The sequence below is a fragment of the Gymnoscopelus braueri genome (genome assembly GCF_963280865.1).
Source record: "Gymnoscopelus braueri genome assembly, chromosome: 3".
Lineage (NCBI taxonomy): Eukaryota > Metazoa > Chordata > Actinopteri > Myctophiformes > Myctophidae > Gymnoscopelus > Gymnoscopelus braueri.
Window position 1 is genome coordinate 30900140 of NC_137612.1, and position 20000 is coordinate 30920139.

General features: G+C 37.6%; 2 protein-coding genes across 2 annotated transcripts in view; both read right to left on the minus strand.

Moving 5' to 3' along the window:
• Positions 1–1892: 1892 nt before the first annotated feature.
• Positions 1893–10348, minus strand: LOC308081891 (uncharacterized protein). The gene is made up of 34 exons (XM_080423507.1): positions 10226–10348; positions 10068–10111; positions 9809–9973; positions 9585–9652; positions 9392–9465; positions 9233–9291; positions 9079–9145; positions 8766–8839; positions 8562–8670; positions 8037–8131; positions 7777–7961; positions 7611–7678; positions 7466–7527; positions 7263–7379; positions 7024–7128; positions 6521–6624; positions 6307–6424; positions 6110–6180; positions 5916–5997; positions 5396–5458; positions 5251–5313; positions 5109–5171; positions 4896–5012; positions 4702–4812; positions 4511–4603; positions 4345–4419; positions 4154–4231; positions 3918–4025; positions 3640–3714; positions 2927–3007; positions 2736–2801; positions 2427–2531; positions 2253–2297; positions 1893–2103 (listed from the first exon to the last, which is right to left on the minus strand). Exons 1-34 carry the CDS (start codon positions 10254–10256, stop codon positions 1963–1965), a joined length of 2982 nt encoding a protein of 993 aa, XP_080279633.1. The 5' UTR covers positions 10257–10348; the 3' UTR covers positions 1893–1962.
• Positions 10349–12872: 2524 nt separating this feature from the next.
• LOC308082302 (monocarboxylate transporter 1-like) overlaps positions 12873–20000 on the minus strand; it is a 10024-nt gene continuing 2896 nt past the window's right edge. Inside the window, exons 2-5 of the mRNA XM_080424017.1 lie at positions 18171–18440; positions 14590–14733; positions 13618–14391; positions 12873–13478 (exon numbers count right to left, since the gene is read on the minus strand). Of these exons, the coding sequence (XP_080280143.1) occupies positions 13243–13478; positions 13618–14391; positions 14590–14733; positions 18171–18387 (1371 nt within the window). The 5' untranslated portion in view covers positions 18388–18440 and the 3' untranslated portion in view covers positions 12873–13242. The remainder of the gene's footprint in view (positions 13479–13617; positions 14392–14589; positions 14734–18170; positions 18441–20000) is intronic.

Consider the following 20000-nt stretch of genomic DNA (forward strand, 5'->3'; position numbering starts at 1 on the left):
GCACACTCTGCTCTGTGATGACGTCGCGCGGAAACCCATCTATAGGCCGTCGAAAAGGGACCTCCAGAGTTCTCGGTCACTGGCGTTCTTTTCTATCTGTGACCAGGTGTATCCCACAGGGGCCTTAATGCCCCAGCTGACTGTACCACTTTCTCCTGTTTCTTTCTTGTCAATATGTAGACACCAGTGTCTCTTTCTTGTCATGTAGACAGTAGACACCAGTGCCTTTTGTTGAGATTCTGAATTCTTAACTCCCCTGAGTCCCCATCTTTAAACCAATCCAGTAACTTTGATTGGTGCAGGGTTGAGCATGGATCTGATTGTAAATACCATATTTTATTTATTTCACTGCAGATAGTCTACATTTAAAATCATCCTTAACCCTTAAATTCAATTAATTATTTCAATGGACTAAAATCTTGTTTTATTTAATGGCCTTCCTGACCTGGCATTTGGCCTTTGTGCCCTCAAAAAATGTACACCACCAATGGCCAAGTGGCCTTGCCCCTAAAATGACGAAGTTCCAGGCTTGGTGGTAACTCAATGGCGTGTCAAAAATGATCTAACTCTCTCTGCCATAGTAATTTCAAATATGACTGAAGGCACAATTCCGTTTACCACCAGTAGGCTACTATCGATGAAGTTATCACTCTCACTAAGGACACAGCCTCAACACCCAGTCATACATACCAGTCACTCTACGGTTTGGACTGCTTTAACAGATGAGTTATCTTCAATGACCACAGCAGTAAATACTACTGTGACTGATATTAGGACTACACCCCACTCTACACTCATTTCTCCAACTGTCTATACAACCTCTGAGAAAATGTACACAGCCACACAAGGTAGGCTTATAAGTTCCTTATTATAGTGGTTAATGCGTTCAAAACAATTCACTGGTTTCAAATTTCCCCAAATGAATGTTTTCCCCTTTTGCTTCGTTAGGTCAGGTTCTTCAGTTCAGAAACAAATATCACAATTCTCTTCAACATTATACTTGTGTTTGCACTGGGATTATCAATGTATATATTCCATAGATGTAATCAGATATGTCATATGTCAGTACTTACATTAATCTCTTTACAACACTGAGGAAACTAAGGATTTAAATATTCTGCTCATCATTCAAACAATTAAAACTTAGTAATTACTAGCTAAGGAGCACTTAAATTTCCAGCAGATCTTTTTGCAGCAGATGACACTCTTGTCATTTCTGGAGGACTGTATGATGGCCATGGAGTCTATGACAATCAACCAACCACCACAATAGAACAATCTCAATTCCGAGTTCCTCAGTGAAGAAGAATCCTAGGTGTTGAAATGACATGTTTTCACTGAATGGATGTATTAAAAGCTTCACTGGCATCGACTATTAGCTAGCTAACCAATCAAGTGTCTTCTCTATTCAGCAATGTCATGGAAAGATGGAACCATGTCATTTCACCTTTTAACTTTACAGGTTAATAATGGTTGAGAATAAAGTGAGATTACGTACAATATTGTGTCCAATATTTTAATATAGGACAAATAAATCTTAACACATTGAATTCAAATGTAACGTAAATACAATTACATAAATTAAATTAAAGGGATACAAATATAACAAACAATTGTTTCATACAAAGTGAAACCATGAACAATATCAAACTGTAAAGAAAAAGGAATACAACAACCATATGCAGCAACAGCACTGAGCACACATTTGAAATGAATTAATACAAGGTAAATTGGTAGCAACTAGGCAACAGTAAATTAATTATTATAAAAAACTCCATAACACATTTAACTAATGGTTTAGTCTAAACTAAGGTGAACCTAAAATCACCACACCATATACAGTATGAACTACTGTATGAAATATAATAAATAATTAACTGAGTTTCTAGGGAACACTAGTGAACTTCTGAGAGATCTACTAACTCAGTTGAAAAGTCACATCTTAAAAGATGACACGAACACCTATGAAAAGATTTTTTCTGTGATCTTCTTCTTCTTCTTTCTGTCAGCTGTCCCAGTGACAGCAGTCCAGCCAGCATCTCTCATCCTTTTCATTGCAGCCAGCTTCATGGAGTTGCCTGGTGACTTATGAATGGCAGGGCTCTGAATCAAAAAACACAAACACATACCCTTTTTGATTGGAAATAGGAATGAGTAGCTGTGAGTCACAACACATGCCAGTGACTTTTTTATTTACAATTATGGGTATAACAATTGATTTAAAAAAAATTACATCAACAAAATCGCACTACCTTCTTGGACTGTGGAGCAAATAACCTTGGCTCAGGTGCAAAAGCCTATCATGGAGAGGAACAGGCAATCTTAAAAACACACCAATAAAATATTGCACAGAAATTCATCTGAATGCATAATAAACCAAACAAAATACATCTGCTGTCATACAGTAGAAGTATTACTATCTTTACCAGGGTATCGTGTTCAGAGCTGTCAGATTTTGGGTCAAGCTCCAGGATGCTCTTTTTCCAAGGTGCGGATTTCTCAGTTGATGGGGGTGTTCTTATTCTGTAGGACTGCAAAGTAATTCACAGATTGAGACCTCTCAGGAAAACAGGACATCAAATCTCACTTGATCACTCTGGAGGCACTTTGCTGATATTACATATTAGAATTTGTTGACTTGTTTTGTTTAACACTAGAAGTTCAGAAATATTAATATATAAGAAATAATATTTAAAAAAAAAAGAATTGTCTCTCTATTTATTGTCAGATTCTACCTTGATTTTTGGTGTTGTACCACTCTTGCTAGTGGTGCTCCAAGATGGTGTTTTGATATCTGCATTCTGAAGTTCATTTGACATAAAAGGTAGACAATGTTAAATTGAGCTACAGTATTATCAATCATGTTATGCAGCTTCAGATGGTGGACTGAATGGCAAGATATCACATAAATTGTAAAAGGTTTTACCATGTTTTTTGGTGTATATAAAGGATGGAGATCCTTTGTGGTGTCCTGAGAAGGGGTCTTGCTGGCTTCACTGTCACTTTCCTTAGACACAGAAGATTTACAAAGCGGGTCTATTTACTATCTATCTATCTTATATTATTATGATTATGATTATGATTTTTTATCTCATTTGACAATACAGAATGATACAGGTTATGGCCAGAGTGCAACATACAGGGGGTCTAAAAAAAATGGCTAATTATTTAGACTACTCAACATTGAAAAGCCTATTTTATCAGATAACGCTTTTTCTATTATTTCGACACATACCGACATCAAAGCAATCTCAAGATCATTGCTTTATTTAAATCAATGATACAGTCACAAACTATCCATGTTATGCACATCAAAAAGAGTAGAGCAACACATAAAGAGCTATTGGAGCTTCCATGTGTTATTCCATTATTATTTTAGCTATTATTGGGCCACACCTGTATTTGCATGTGAAACAAAAGGGAGACATTGCAAGGCACTAAATGGACAAAATAATTTTCAAGATGGATTTCAAAATGGCTAAATGGACCTACTGGTTGCTGTAGGGTATTTATATTTCACACGCTGGATATGGCACTAATAACAGCCCCAAATGATTGTATGCTGTGAGTTTATATATTAATTTGGGGAACAGTCAACAAATTATTGAGGTCTATAAAGACGCTCAAACAAATTCTTACCTTGACCTTTGATACATTTCCAAACCAGTTAGTGGCATGCCCAAGTGGGGTTCTGACGATGTTGACCTCAGAATTCTTTAACATAAAGACATAAATGCCAGTTAAAATACTAGTCAAACAAGTTACCAGTACAGAACTCAACTGTTAAATTGTTGAACCGTTCGAGCATTCACAGCCATTTCCTGCATAAAAATCTCCATCCCAAATGAAGGCGAAATTACACCATTTTCTAAACCCATCTACTAAAACATCTCTTGAACAAAACAGAGCATACTTACATTCACCTTTGGATTTGCAGCATTTATTTGCCATTTTCTCTGGGATGGAGTTTTTCTTGTCTTTAAGGAGTCCAACAAATGTCTCTTTAGAGAAGGTTCCTGAGGAGTCTGTGAACATCATGCTTTTTTTTAAGCAACTCACATTTTGTAACAATGGTGAGTGGGTAATGCACATTAGATATTAGAATAATGTTAGGAGGTTTTTATTAGCTGGGATCATATTATGTGTAGTGTACCTGTTTGGACGATTGTTCACTTATTTTCAGTGATGAAATTTCTTTTTCGAGTTGATTTAACTGATTTCGCAGTTTTTCCTAACATTCATTGGAAAAGAGTGTCTCTCAAACTTAATTGTCTTAAATATGAATGAATTAGAACGATTTAACAAATATATTGCACTCATGGGTAGACTAATAACCAAAATTACCTTCTCTGCCATCTCTTTCTTCAGCTGAGTATTCAGACTATCATTTTCGGTCTTAGTATGTGAAAGCTCAAACTCCTGAACAACAACAATAAAGAACAAATCAGTGTTGAAATACACTGTTGGTAATGACTCTTGGTTAATCCATTATAAATTTTCATCGTCATACCAGTGATGTCCTACTGGCAACACTCTCCATCTCGTTTCTCTTCTTTTCCTCAAGCTCTGCATCCTTCTCTTCAACCATTCGGTCATACTGACTCTAATAACAAAACAAAATTCATACTCATACAGTATTGCTTGATGAATTTAAGCTACACAAGACAAAGATGGCCAATACAGAAATTAACTTGACCGCACCTTGTGTTTTTCCATCAGTGCAACCATATCAGCTATTTTGTTCTGACACTTGAGTTCAGTGTCCTCCTTATTCTTAATGGCTTCTGTGGCTGCAAGTCTGAGGTTTTGCACCTACACAAGGAGAATATGTATGATTTTTCTTTTTCTACACAATAGAAACTATCAAACCCATAAAACTACATTACAAGAACAACCTCGTTCTTAAGCTCCTCTGCAAAGGAGGATTTGGATGAGAGATCTTCAACACATTTTTGTTGTTCTTCCTCATTCAGGCTTTTAAGATTAAGGGTCTCTTCTTTTAGATTGCTGATCTATAATCAAAAGAAAAGCCCACATTTACATTACATTGTGGGAAGAGAGGAAGGTTCAGCAATTTATTGACTAGCATCACGGGGCTCATAACATACCTCATCTTGAAGGTGACTGGATTTCGAAATCTCTTTTGACACTTGCTTCTTAAGCATTTTATTCTGAAAACAAACAAGATAACCGTTAAATAAATGAACTAGCAATTAAGTATCTGAATGTATTTTCATATCCAGTACAAACCTCTTTGTGGCATTCCTCATATTCATTGGATTTAGCCTCAAATTTGGTCTTGAAGATGGAAAGCTGAAAGTCAAAGTATTTTGATTATTCCTGAAAAACAGTACAATAATAATAGCTACAGTATAAGTATTACTCACGTTCTTACCTTTGACTCAACTGCTTTGATCTGCTTTTCTTTTTTTTTTAATTCCTTTTGCAAATCTTCACACTAGAAATGAGACAAAATTTAAAAGAATCAAGATATCACCAATACTGACAGACCTTCCATGGAATTGTGTGTTTCTTAAGATAGTAATAATCATATTGTCACTGTCATGTGGGAAACTCCTATATCCAAAACTGTTACTTTTCAGGGAATGAAAAAAAATAACCTGTGTTAAAATGGATTCCAAATGTAGTTATTATTTATATGCCAATATTTGTAAAACCCACAGACACACTTAACCGCTTCCAATGTGTTTCGGACAGCGAAAATAGCCGATCTACAAGCTTGACACGTTGTGAGCTTGTAGATCAACTATTTTTGCTACTTTTGCATGACACTGTTGTACGACGAAGTAGGGCATTCATTTATGGATGAACATCAAAAGTTGAAATATGGAGATACAAGGTTTCTGCCCGGCAGCACCGATACATTTGTTTAAGGACAGTTGACAATCACTTACATTTTCTGTAGTGTTCCTTTGCAAGTTCTCAGTTTCTTGACACTGTTCCTCAATTCTAGTGTTCAGTGAGATGACATCCTCTCTATTGAATGAAACAACTTAAAATTACAACAGTATTCAATGTCTCTAAGCATAACTGGACAGAATACATAATGCCAGGTAATTAAATGTATGGGTCAAGCTAACAAACTAACCGTAAACAGTGGTTCTCCTCTTCCAGTCTTTTCATTTCCTTGGTGAGGTTCATACCATTTTCCTTGCTCGTCTGATCGGTTAAATAAGTCATTAAATTTGTCATAAGTCATTAAATTTGCATTTTGTCAAAAAAAACTTTAATTAAGAACAATAGACATTTATGATATACACAGGCATATTGAACTTGTTTACACACCTTCAGCTTATCCTCAAGAGTCTTTACTTCAGATGATCCACTCTCAACCTGCTCCAGAATGGTATCCCTCTCAAGTTGCAGTTCATTAAATCCTGATAATAGTTCTTTATACTTTGCCCTGGACAAGACATTACCGAAATATTCAATGAACATATCATAATGAAATGTATCATCCAATGTGAGACTGTATATGTACAATATATACTGTACTCACTCATGTAGCATTATGTCGCTCTTCAGTTGTTTCATCTCAAGCATGGTGGCTTCATTTCTCTTCAGTTCAACAGATAACCTGCCATCCATTTCCTGTAGTTTTATCTGCAAGTAGGAAACATACCAAGAACATTAGGTGGTAATGGCTCTAGTTAATGTTAAAGTGTGGAACAGCCATCTTTAATTGGCAGCAATCATAGAAAGAACTTCTGTGAAATAAATCCAGCACTATGCATGGATTATTCACTCAAATTCTGCATTTTAAAACCAGACTCTGATTGACTTTATTTTCATCTCTGTATTTTCTAACAGAATCATTCACATTGTGAACAAATCTATAAAAGGAATGATCTAGCATGTTCTGCATACTGTATAATGCTATGATTCACATAGTTGAATAAGCAAGTTGTTTATCCACAATTGTTCGCTCCTGTGTTGCTGGCGCACGGTACAGTATCTAATGAAAGTATGGAGAGAATTTTGTTAAATGTGGTCAAACCAAACCTCAGTCATGTTAGTCTTCTCCTTTAAATCACTGTGCGTGTTTTCCACCTCCTCACAAGCCTTCTCCAGCTGAATTTTCTCAGCAGACAACATTACAACTTTATTCTGTGTGGCAAGAAAAATACATCAATTACTAGTATTGAATTACAGCACTAACTGAAATTAAATAACAGACATTTCAAAACAACTTCAGACAATTATTATTATTAATTCTGAGATGAGGTGTGCATTTGCATTACCTGGATAAGCTTGGCTTCTTCATTTTTCCTTGAAAGCTCAGCTTTGAGTTCTTCTAGTCTGATCTCAATAACTTCAATCTTCTCCATCAGAGTTGCAATGGATTTTGTTTTCAAGATCTAAAAACAATTTAATTTAATCTTCAGCCAACTAACACATATTATGTGAAATGCTGTAGGAGCTAAGCACACTAGCAAATCTTTACCAGTTCATCCTCAACGATTTTGATCTGCCCATTTTTCTGTTCACATTGCGCCAGGATTTTTCCTAATGGATCAAATATTTTCTCTTAATTTCACAGGTAGAGAACATCAATGGAAAATCAACACATTTCACTAAATGCGGCTTACCCAGAGCTATAGTTTTGTTTTCTAGCTCCTTGCTGATTGTTGCGAGTTGAACCTCAAGCTCCATGGCCCTTGAAATAACAACAAAAATGTATGTAATTAACAGGGTTAATCCTTGTTTACACAAGCGTAACGTATATTGACAACTGTCTGTGCAGTACAATCATACCTTTCTTTTTCAAGTGTTAGTGAGTTCTGCAACTCCTGGGCAGTGGCTTGAATCTCAATCAGCTTATCTTCTAGTTCATCTTTGACTTTGTTGAGTTCCATCAAGCTAGAGTCTTTTCTGAAAATAATATCAGCAGATTCCTCTTTGTTCTGTTCCAGCGCTCTGGCGATAGCAATCTGATTTTCCTTTTGAGAAAGACCAACGTTAGTGCGCCATACAACTTATTTGTAATTCAGTGCTTAAGACATAACATGACTTACCTCTGTTTCTTTAACACGCTGTTCTGCATGTTTTAGTTTTAGAAGAAGCGAGTCATGTTCCTTTTTTGAGCATTGCAGAAGTTCATAGTGTTGGTCTGTAAGGTGGTTAGTAAATAATAATTAATTTGATCCATCATATCTTTCTATAGTGTTTTAGTAGTTTGGGTCATGCTGGGAAGATGTTTTAATTCTTACAAGTTAGTAGAGTCTAAAGTAGAGAATAACTGAAATACAGTATAGTATTATAGCACTCTCTAGTGGCCACCATTTATTTCATGATACTATTGCATTTTTATTTAACCACTTGAACCCTAGCAACTCTATTTTGGTTATGTCATGATAGGTGAGGCAAAAATAGTCTAACATTCTGCAAAAAGAGCCGATCTACAAGCTCACAAAGCGTTGAAATTGGATGTGTTGAGAGCTTTTACATCGGCTATTTTCAATTAAGAGTATAAAAAAGTCAGTAGTATATAGGGTTAAAGTGGTTAATAGCAGCTCATTATCTTGAAATATCAATCTTACTTGCTGACTCTTGCAGTTGTTTGCAACTCTCCTTGGTGTCATGAAGTTTAACAGAGACTTGTTGGAGTTCAGTCTCCTTATCCTTCAACTTAATTTGAAGTACTGCAGCCTGTGAAGGAGTGTATCCCCATTATTTAACTAGTCTCATTATCTGATGGTCATAGGCACTGTTAAAATTATATATTTTTCCTTCTTTTTACTAACCTCTTCATGTGCCATGTTATATTCTTGCTCAAAATGATCCTTCAGGCCTTCAACTTGCAGTAGAGCCTCTTTAACTGAAAAATACCCAAATAATTAGTAAAATAATAATTTGTCTTCAGCAAATTATAGTCAAATTTACAACGCATTATTTTCCTTGACATGACACTATCAATACTATTTCCATGGACATATTTATACATTTATAATTTCAATTTAATATGCATTTGATTTTCATGGTTGTAAAAAGGAGTCTTCAAGTTTCTGTGGTTTCCAGAGTGAGGGAAAGCCTGCAAACCATTCACTAAATAAGTACCTTTCTGCATTTGATGTTGATCAGCTTCTGCTTGAACACGAAGGTCCTCAAATGCAGCAATCATTCTCTATAGGAACAGTTTTATTATTACAACCAACTTTGTAATGTATTTGTAGTCACTTACGTCTGGTTTTAATATCCTAGAAATGTTTACCTGAATATTCTCGTTATTTTGATGAAAGAGATTATGGCTTTCCTCTCTTTCAGATTCAACTAAAATAGCAAGGAAATGTTAAATGTCAATGTGTAATTATTTTAAAAGAAGAAAGAAAAATCTGTTTCTTTGCATACTAACTTGACATATTTTACTTACATAAATGTATGCGGTCAACCGAATGTTCAAAGGTATCCTTCAGTATATTACACAAGTTTCGTGTAACATTATTCCTGCATAGAGAAGCCACACCATAAACCAAGTATTTAAAGTTGAATGAGCTTGTACTGAGCAAACAGTTAAATATAGATTTTTCTTTTAAACAAAACTAAACAAAAATTTGAAAATATACTTGTTCCTCAAATCCTCGTTTTCGGTGAGCTGTTCCTCCAACTTTATGCTGAGACTTTCACTTCCAAACTGTAAATTTCAGAAAGAGCAACATAGTACAGCAATGCAGTTTGACATGCAACCACGCCAAAGGGGGGTGAACTAAAACGGAAGATTTTTTTCCTTAATTATCCATTGATATATTAAAAACAATAATAGGCATGTCATATTATTGAATGCACAGACCTGTAATTCATGAATAGCTTTTCGCTGGTTTTCAATAGTTCTTTTGTTTTCTTGCAGTCGCCTCTCTTTTTGCATCGTCTCAGCATCAACCTTGACTTTCCAAGACTTTATTTTCTCAACTTCTTCAAATGCCTTGGAATACAGCTGTGCAGGGTTGTCATTATCCTGGGAAATATTACACAAGTAGGATTATGAACAAACAAATCGGGGGATACAGTTGTTGTAATGGCCTAGTTCATAGTTGTTCCATATTTCTTACCACCTCTTTTTCCATAGCCGGAACAACTCTCATCTTGGGAACATCTTTTAAAGAAAACAGAATAAACCATGATAATTAAAAAAATGTGCAGTATTTTATAATGGTAGATGAAATTTTGAAATTAAATGTTGTGTGGTGCAAAATTAAAGATACAGTACCTGTTCTGGTAGGTTTAGTTGGCAAAGCCATGCTTGAATTGGGAAGAACCAGACTCTGAGAAGAAGCACGCTCTTTGTCAACACATTTACTGTAGCTCTAGTGGGAAAACATAATAGTAGTATTAATAATTTACCGTACCATAGATTAATACTCCTACTCTGGTAACTGATTTGGCTAACCTTGCTGTTACACTCATTTATTTAGAGTACAGTATTATATCATTTATGTATGATGTATTAAACCCTTCAGGAGAACATGCCTGCTGCAATGTTTGCATGAACCCTCCACAGTCATTCACAGGTTCCTGAGGTTTAACTGGGTGTCCTCCTGTCCTGGGAGGCACCAACAGAGTGAAGCTGAATGGCCTGTCCTTCTCCATCCTGGACAGGACAAAACACACAACATGGCAATAGCTACACACAGTGGTGGAAAAAGTAGTCACATTTTTTACTTAAATAAAAGTATCAATACTGCAATGTAGAAATACTCGGAATTCTAAATTTACTTGAGTAAAAGTACGAACGTGTTGGCATCGAAATGTGCTTAAAGTACCAAAAGTTACCAATGTTTTCAAATGTATAAATAATATTTTGAAAATAGCAGATCTACACGCTCACAATTGTGAGCTTGTAGATCTTTCAAATGGCCAAAATGTATAAAGGGCTGACATGGCTAATGCATGTTTTGTAATAATAATCGAAATCTACAAAGTAACAAAAGTTTTCAAAAAAAATTAGTGGAGTAAAAGTACAATATCTGCCTCTAGATGTAAATAAAAAATAGAGTAGAAGAAAGTACTGAAACTTGGAAATACTCCAGTAAAGTAAAAATCCCTCAAATGTGTAATTAAGTGCAGTACTTTCCACCACTGTACACACAACAACATGGCAATAGCTACACACAAGAAACGAGTTCACAACAAAGAGCATTGTGAGCTTGTAAATCTGCTATTTGCGGCAAGCAACACCATCAAAACTCCTACAACGTCGTAAGAGTTTTAACCATTGGTATAATTAAACTGCGTAGTAGGCTACAACTACAACGGTGTCGCTTGCCGAACAGACGGATATAAAGCAAGGCTTATACTTACACTCTCCCCTTAAACTAACACTAAATTAAAATTGTAAGGCTTTCTGGTCAAATTAAACTGTAGTCGCTTTAATCTAAACAGTTAGGCTAACGTACACAACTGACGGCTATAGAGCTGTTAATCTAGCTAGCAGCTACGCATTAAAAAAAGAAATCAACTGTCAAATTATCTCATCAGTCATTTATAGTGACGTTATAAAACAACGACGAAATAGCTAACCTTTAACCCAAGTCAACAACTTTGAAGGACATAATAATCAGCCAAGTGGAATATAACTCCAAAAACAAACGCTAAATTAGAGTTAAGGATAGTTATTAATGATAGTTTGCGGGTTTTTGATCCGATGAACGGGCGGACTGCCAGCAGTTAGGTCAGGTGCAGCGCGAGCGTAGGGAGGAGGCTGATTACCAGAACCGCAGACGCATCGCGAGAGGTTGATTTTGAAATGCGCCTCGCGCAGTGGTGGAAAAAGTACTCACATTTTCAATACCGCAATGTAGATATACTCTACTCTGTTACAAGTAGAAGTCCTGTATTAAAACATTTCTTGAGTAAAAGTACTTAAGTATCGGCATCAAAATACTTAAAGTACTAAAAGTAAAAGTACTCATTATGCAGAATGTTCCATTTCACAGGTTCACAAAATGTATAAAAAATCTTTTTAAAATAGCAGATCTGCAAGCTCACACTGTGCGATGCATTGTGAGCTTGTAGATCTGCTATTTACAAATGGCCGAAATAGATATATAGGGTGAAGTGGTTAATGTGTGTTTTGTAATAATAATGAAAATCTAGTAATTAAAGTTTTCAAATAATTGTAGTGGAGTAAAGTACTATATTTGCCTTTGAGATGTAAGCTAGTGGAGTAGAAGTAAAAGTACTGAAAATTGGAAATACGTCCACATTTTTTTTTTACTACTTTTTAATACTTTGTTTTTTTTAAATACTTTATTAAAGTCCAGTATTCAAAATAACTTGAGTAAAAGTACAAAAGTATTGGCATAAAAATATACTTAAAGTACCAAAAGTAATGTGTCCAGTTTCACAAGTTGCATATTATGTCTAAAAAGCATAAAAATCTTTTGAAAATAGCAGATCTACAAGCTCACAACTCGTGGCATCGCGACAAATAGCCAATGTTTAAATAGGGCTGAACTATATTGTAAGATAGTAATGGGATAATAAGGCAGAGTTGTATGTATCCATCCATCCATCCATCCATCCGTCTCTCTCTCTCTCTCACTGCGCGCGCGCAGTGAGAGACACACACACACACACACACACACACACACACACACACACACACACACACACACACACACACACACACACACACACACACACACACACACACACACACACACACACAAAAACATACACTGTACAATGAATGTCAGTGCTCACATGTTCAGTTTATTTGTGACCATAGTTCAGTGATATTGAAACAATATAGGCCTTCAGGACCCAAGGCCCAGCATGTTTATTAATGGGATATGCAAACAAAGTATAAGAATAACCTTCAGGAAGATATTCTGGGAGTTATTAGTGCCACTTGGTCCTTTCAAATACTTTTATTTATGTACATTTTCTTTTTACAAAAGTGTCCCAGAAGAGGGAGGGGGGGTTAGAGGGAGAGAGATTAAAAAAAACAAGCAAACCAAATACTGTGATCAAGTGCTTTCACAAATGCATTAACTTTCAAAAAAGGTCATAGACTGCAATTGTTTGAAGTACATCAATTATATTGTAATTGTTTGAAGTACATCAATATATTGCAGGGGCATCTGATACTGCAGCATCAAACAGTAGCATAAAATGTGCATTACAATGTTTTCCTGAATACTGCTGAAGACAAGCATCAATATTTCATACTATTCATATATCATATCACATCTCATTGGCAACAGTACACAGTAAAGCACTGAGTTAGACTGTGTCTTCTGCAGCCTTAACCTCTGCCACCTCTCTGGCAGCACTGCCTTTACTGGACCCCTCTCCTCTGCCTTTCACCTTGGCCATCCTCTCCTCCTCTTTTCTCTCTTTGTCCAGAAGCCGATAGTTGAGTCCCATTCCTGCAAACAGGAACACACTGGCAACGATGAGGATGATTCCACAGCCCTGGTAGGTGTACGTGTAACTATCATAGACGTCCTTGAACTTCCCTGTGGAGATCAAAAGAGATGTAGGCTATTACTATCATTTTATCATTGTCAGTCATGTAACAAATATCATAAAAATACTGTTGTATTTCAGATAGATAGATAGATACATGTTCAATCCCATTAATAACAATACACTCACCAAGTAAAGGAGGCCCCAGCAATACAGGACCACACTCCACAATTGTGACTAGTCCAACAGCACTGGAGAAGCGTTGCGTCCCCACCAGGTCCATCAAGGTCTCAAACAGTACTGCACTTGCCCAGCCAAAGGCAAAGCCAAAGAACATAGCGTAGATGACAAAGCCTGTGTAAGTCACTGATAAAGGGGCAAATACATGGCACACGCCGTTCAACAAGATAGAAGCAGCAAAGTAATACTGGATTCTGGCGCGGACCCATTTGGTGTTGGCGATCATGCCCATGGAGGGCCGGGCAACCATGTCAACAAAAGCCAGCACAGAAAGTAGGAAAGCTGCCTTCTCTTTGGGGATGTGTAAATTCTTTGCAAAATTACTGAGGAACACCAGGGGCGCAAATAGGCCGAAGAACAGGATAAAATTACCCAGGATATACAGCAAAAAGCCACGGTGTTTGAACAGACTGAAGTCAATGAAGCTGTTCATGACCTGTGACACAGTCCTCCTCTCTGTAGTTTGGACAGGTGGCACAGGCTTTGGTCCTATTGGTCGCATCAGGGCACCAGCAACGCAGCAATTTAGAAGCAACCCTCCTAGGATGAGAAAGCTCCCCCTCCAACCAAACTGGTCGAAGAACCAGGTGTTTAAAGGAGCCAATGTGGAAAGAAAGACAGGGCTTCCAGCCATGGCAATTCCATTAGCTATGGGCCGTTTATGGTAGAAGTACTTTCCAATCATTGTGAGGGCAGGGTTAAGATTGAATGCCAATCCTAGACCTACAAAATAGACAAAGAGATCAATGGAAAAGTTAGCTGTATATTTGTATTGACAATAACACATCTTCAGTTATAATATATAAATACATAATATCTCATTCTGTAACAGTTATATTCTTTAATAGGGCACTAGATGGTGACAGAGATCAATAAACCATGAGTGAACCACGAAAAGTATGAAAATTATTCACGACGTACCTCCCACCACTCCGATACAGAAGTATAGTTGTTGAATAGAGTTGCAGAAAGAGGCAGCAACGAGGCCTGTTCCACACAGGCATCCTCCCATCATCATAACAGTGCGACTCCCATATTTATTAACCAGGATGCTACTAATAGGACCTAGACCACGCACACACACACACACACACACACACACACACACACACACACACACACACACACACACACACACACACACACACACACACACACACACACACACAGAGTGCAAACATTGGCAAATAGCTCCATAATTAAATCGCTCCATAAATAAAAAGGTTACATTTGACCACTAGAGGGCATCAATGCTACAGCTGTTGTGTAGTGAATTCATACAACTTCTGCAATCATTGCTGTCAATGCTGCACTGCAGTAACTGTCCTTTCAAACCATTACTAATGTGATCTCTCATGTCAAAGAAATTAAAAACAAGAACAAGAAAACAAAGTGTAATGGCATCAATATATTATGGTTCACAGGTTCCTCCATTTTGCAGGAAAACAAATCCGTTACAGGACCCTACTTAAATTGAATTCTAACACTTTCGGAAAAGGCCACTGAAAACACTGTGTGAGTGTGTGTGTGTGTGTGTGTGTGTGTGTGTGTGTGTGTGTGTGTGTGTGTGTGTGTGTGTGTGTGTGTGTGTGTGTGTGCAAGCGTGAGTGAGGAAGCGTGAGTGCACACTTTCTATTACAGTTTATTTTGCCATTCTCTATCACAAGTGTATATATATATATATATATATATATATATATATATATAAATATATATATAAACACACACACATATATATATACACACACACACACGCTCACACACGCACACACACACACACACACACACACACACACACACACACACACACACAGTATATGTCACAGGGAAATTGGCATTCCAGGGAAATTGAAAGGGGAGCACTTGTTTTAGGCGCGGGGCTGCGAGGCGGGGCTTTGATGTGAGGGCGACAACGACAACAACAGCATGGCAACCAGGAAGCCTCAGTGGTGCACTTCGATAATCATTGGACTCCCCATCCATTACTGTTGGGAGTCTGGGTTTGTCCCGCTTGGGACATTACTTTTTCAAACAACCGCAGACTACTTTTTTTCGCCGATAAAGTATAGTTTTGGCACGCCGACTCAGCAGACCTTGAGGCCGAGGAGTCGCGCCCGAGCGCCTCCAGGCGCGAGTGCCCGCGACGACCGGCCGATGGTCTGCTAGTCGACTAAGCGCCGTCCGAGTTATGTACCGATAGGCACAGAATCGTAAATGATGTTGTGGGGACTGCGTTTGCCCCAACTGCCACTCACTGCACTAACATAGCCCGCCAGCCCCGCCCCCTTGTGCTTCAACTGCATGGAATAAGGCTGTTCGCGGTGTGTGTGTGTGTGTGTGTGTGTGTGTGTGTGTGTGTGCGCGCATGCGTGTGTGCGTGCTCGTTTGTGCGCGTGTGCATGCGTGGGTGTGTGGTGTGGGGCTCATGTCTGGCTTGCATTGCCCTCTAGCGTTGATTCTATAGAATTGCCTGGGGGACAGTGAAAACAAGCAAAAACTCCCCTTTCAATTTCCCTGGAATGCCAATTCCCCTGTAAAATATATATAGCATATATTGGCAGAATAACTTCTCTGTCTCTGTCTTATAATAACAGGTCGAAATGAGAACGAGGATTTATGTAGAAGATGTTTCAGTCAGCCTGCCAAATCCCTGCACTGCCCAATGAACTGAAACAGAGTCTGACAGTTTTTGTTTAGAGGTTGTCCAGACTCATTTGCCAGCACAGAGCGAGACAAAGGGTTTTTAGATTGTAAAGCAGGCAGCGCACACTCTAACAATGAGTTCTTTCCTTCCATCACGTAGGGAGAGTTGCTCAAGATAAAAAGGTTGGATACAGAACCAATGTAGAGAATTATGAGTGTAATGAATAAAAAATTTAAGGAGTACAAAAGTACCTGCAGAACAGCAGGTGGTTAATGAACCTCTCATGAAGAGGTGTGCTCAGAAGCTCTAACAGGCTGACTAAAATAGAATACATTGCTTCATAGTTAAATAAAACCCTAACTTGCTAGGCTTGTTTTGATTTATGCAACTAAACAGACAGTTCACTGTAGTCCATAACCTTTGCTTTTTAGGAGTGAATTGCCATCCTGGTACAAATCTCACTGGCATGTTCTGGCACTGAACAAAGGTCAGAGATAAGCCTACACAACCCCTGTGTTCATCACGTACTGCTACTCAAGTGTCCAGTCCAGTGCCAATCAAACACGCAATGCACTATTAAAAGAGGAAAGCACTGAGAACTATTAACCCTTCAAGAGGTTCTTCCAACACTTCCACAACACAAACACATAAACTCAGTCGCTTGCCTAAAAATAATAAAAATATTCTTTACTGTTAACAGTCGGGTTAAGTGCTGCTTTTTAAAAGGAATATTGTTGCTGAACAATACGCAGCACTGATTGCTTTACAGGAAACATGGCAGTTACATACTAGGGTAATGAGGGCTTATAGCTAAACTTCCTGTTTTGAATGCAATGAATATGTGATCATTAGACTTAGTACAATGGTGATAAAGACAATGGAATGAAATTGCTTAAGTTGAAATTGCTGAGTTTTGAAGCTGTATAACATAGTTTGCTTTTTAAAAAGCAACTTTACTTACATTTCCTGAGATTAAATAGGGTACAGTTTATACCAATATCAATGTAACTAACTTCATAGTAAGCAAAAGTTTAATGTAGGACAGTCCTTTGATGTCGCTCCATGGGCATCTTGTAGGACAAAGGGAGTCCCTTTGAATACGGTATAATGCAGCTGAAAATCAACACCTGAGTGGCTGACATCATTCAGCATTGAATTTAAGCCCAAACATCAGCTTTGGTCTTCCACTCTATGCAAGCACCTATCCTCATCATTGTCCCCTATGAAGGACAACATTCATCTGCTATAGTGGACAGAAGGCTAAAGCCCATTCATGTTCTCCAGAGATGGATACTGTTGCACAACACAGTAGAGGACATTCTACATTCAGCATTTTAGAAGCTCCACTTGTTTCATTTCAACAAGCAGGGTTTGATTTGAGTCTGTCTTATTTTTGACAATACTCTCAATCTTAACATTGTGACACTGTGACACAATCAACGGTTGCAGCCTGTAGATGACCAAAAATAAGTGCACAACTACAAATGAAATAGTGGCATGTTTTCTATTCATTTGAATGGTAAAATTGGAACACTAAGCTCTGCTGATGGGATATCCCGTACGTGTACTTAAGAAGGAAGGAGTAGTGGACCCTTTTGTGTAACAGTTTGTTAATAACTCTCAGCTTTCATAGTTTGTTAATAACTCTTTGTCCAAAACCCAAATCAGTCAATCATTTTAGGAAAATGCTCAGATTTACTGTAGCAAAATCACTTGACTGTTCTTGTAAATGAGTAGCGGACATGACATAGGCCTACCTAAATCTTTAAATCTGCAAGTACTTAAATTAGCTTAATGGTAAATTCCTGAATGCCCAAACCACATGGTTGCCTGGTTGCACTTTGCCCACACAGCTCACCTCCTCCGTACATGACTGCTAGCATGATGGATGATATCCAGGACACCTGACTGCTGGTGCAATCGAAAATGACCTCGATCTCTTTGAAGAAGACGGTGATGGACTTGGGAAAGGCATAGGAGAATCCAATGGAGATGAAGGCCCCAACCACTACCATCCAACCCCAGCCGCCCTCAGGAGGTGTGTAGCCCACGGGTCCACCGACGGCAGGTGCCATCGCAGTTCACCAAAATACCTCCTTTTCTGCACCGTTTACACAGATATGGAGGCCTGTTTCACAAAGAGAGATCCAAGCAGTTATGGAAAAAAACAAATGATCATTAATCAGTAAATGCCATATTTAGAGTTGTTAATAATACACTTTATTTATTATTAACTCAAAATGACCTACGGTACAGGGTACCATGATCAACTGCAACTTTAAAATGAGTGATGGCTCAGAGTGTTTGAATAGATTAATTATACTTCCCCGCCACACGTAGCCTTAACCAAAATGTGTTCAGTCCATTACAAGTTACATCCTTTCTTCTATTACATATTCAGTGAAAATAATATGTGCAGTAAATAATGTATTTCATTGTATATCACGGAAGCAAATGCAGTATTGAAACTTGAGGTCAGCAGAATCTTTCGTATGCTGTTTTGGTCAGATAAGGCTTGTTCATTTACACAGAAGATGCATCCCTTGCGGAACAATCACTCAACTGAAACAGAACAGGTGAAAATGGGTCATAGGTCTCAGCTATAATAACTAATGTATTCAGAGGCATATTTTAGTGACTTAATAACCACGGTATACTTAGCCCTTGGAAGTGTAAAGAATAAAATTAATGAGTCCACACAACAGCTGCTGCTCCGAAAAATTTATTGTGAAAAATCTCACTAGCTTTTTTGTTTTGCAAATGTCCTTGGGTATCTTTTTTTGTATTAAAAAATAAAATAAAAATCAGGCTAAATGCTAAGGATACAATTTCTAGGAAAGTTTAAATCTGTCCCCTCCTTGCAACCATTCCACTGTCTCACTTTGGAGGTGATGAATAAGAGTTTCTCTGCAGAGTTTTGGTTCCTCAACATTGTAGCCAAAGGTCATCAATGTGTCGGTACACGAGGCAAGACTTGCCCATATCCATGGAATAATGTTATAATAATGTTTGAATAAAAATAATAATAATAATAATACATTTATAATAAAATAAAAAAGACTGTTATTTTTAATGCTCTTATTTTGTTACATCTAATGTATATTTGTCATGTAACATGACTGTATTGGTAAGACCCAATTAGTGAAATACCAATCAAGGAATAGACTTGGACCATGCTGCATTGATGCCTGTATACAGACAGTGCAGTGGTTGACGTGTCAGTCTCTAGGGTTTCTTCTGACAGGGAGACTCCTGTTACTGAACACTCTGTAGCAATGAGAACTATCAGAATAGAGCTATAGAGCTATAACACTTATTTTAACAACAAAATATCACTTACCCTATGCAGAAATATTATCATTCACCAGTCCACTCCTAATGGAACAAAGAAATAATTAAGAATAGCAAGTGGAGTAGTAAGTTATGGTGTGTTCCTTATTTGCGAGTGGTTTACTTCCCCTTTGCTGAAAACATTTTTGTTCAAATGTGGTGCACTTACAGGATATGACACCTCACAGGGTGCCATATATGGTGTGATGTGTGTGAGGAGTGTGATGTTCTTTAAAATCTGTTGTTTTGAACTTGCTTTTTGGATTTCTCCCCACAGAGCTGAAGGGCCCATATTGCATGGAATACCCTGCCCCTCTAAAGTTCTATAGATAAAATGAAGGGATAAACACTCACTTCA

Excerpts from the sequence above, each read along its gene's own strand:
- LOC308081891 (XM_080423507.1), bottom strand. The coding sequence starts at position 10,256 with ATGGCTTTGCCAACTAAACCTACCAGAACAG. Across the intron at positions 9,146-9,232 it reads AAAATAACGAGAATATTCAG|AGAATGATTGCTGCATTTGA; the intron begins GTAAACATTTCT and ends CTGTTCCTATAG. Across the intron at positions 2,298-2,426 it reads GCTCTGAACACGATACCCTG|GCTTTTGCACCTGAGCCAAG; the intron begins GTAAAGATAGTA and ends TCTCCATGATAG.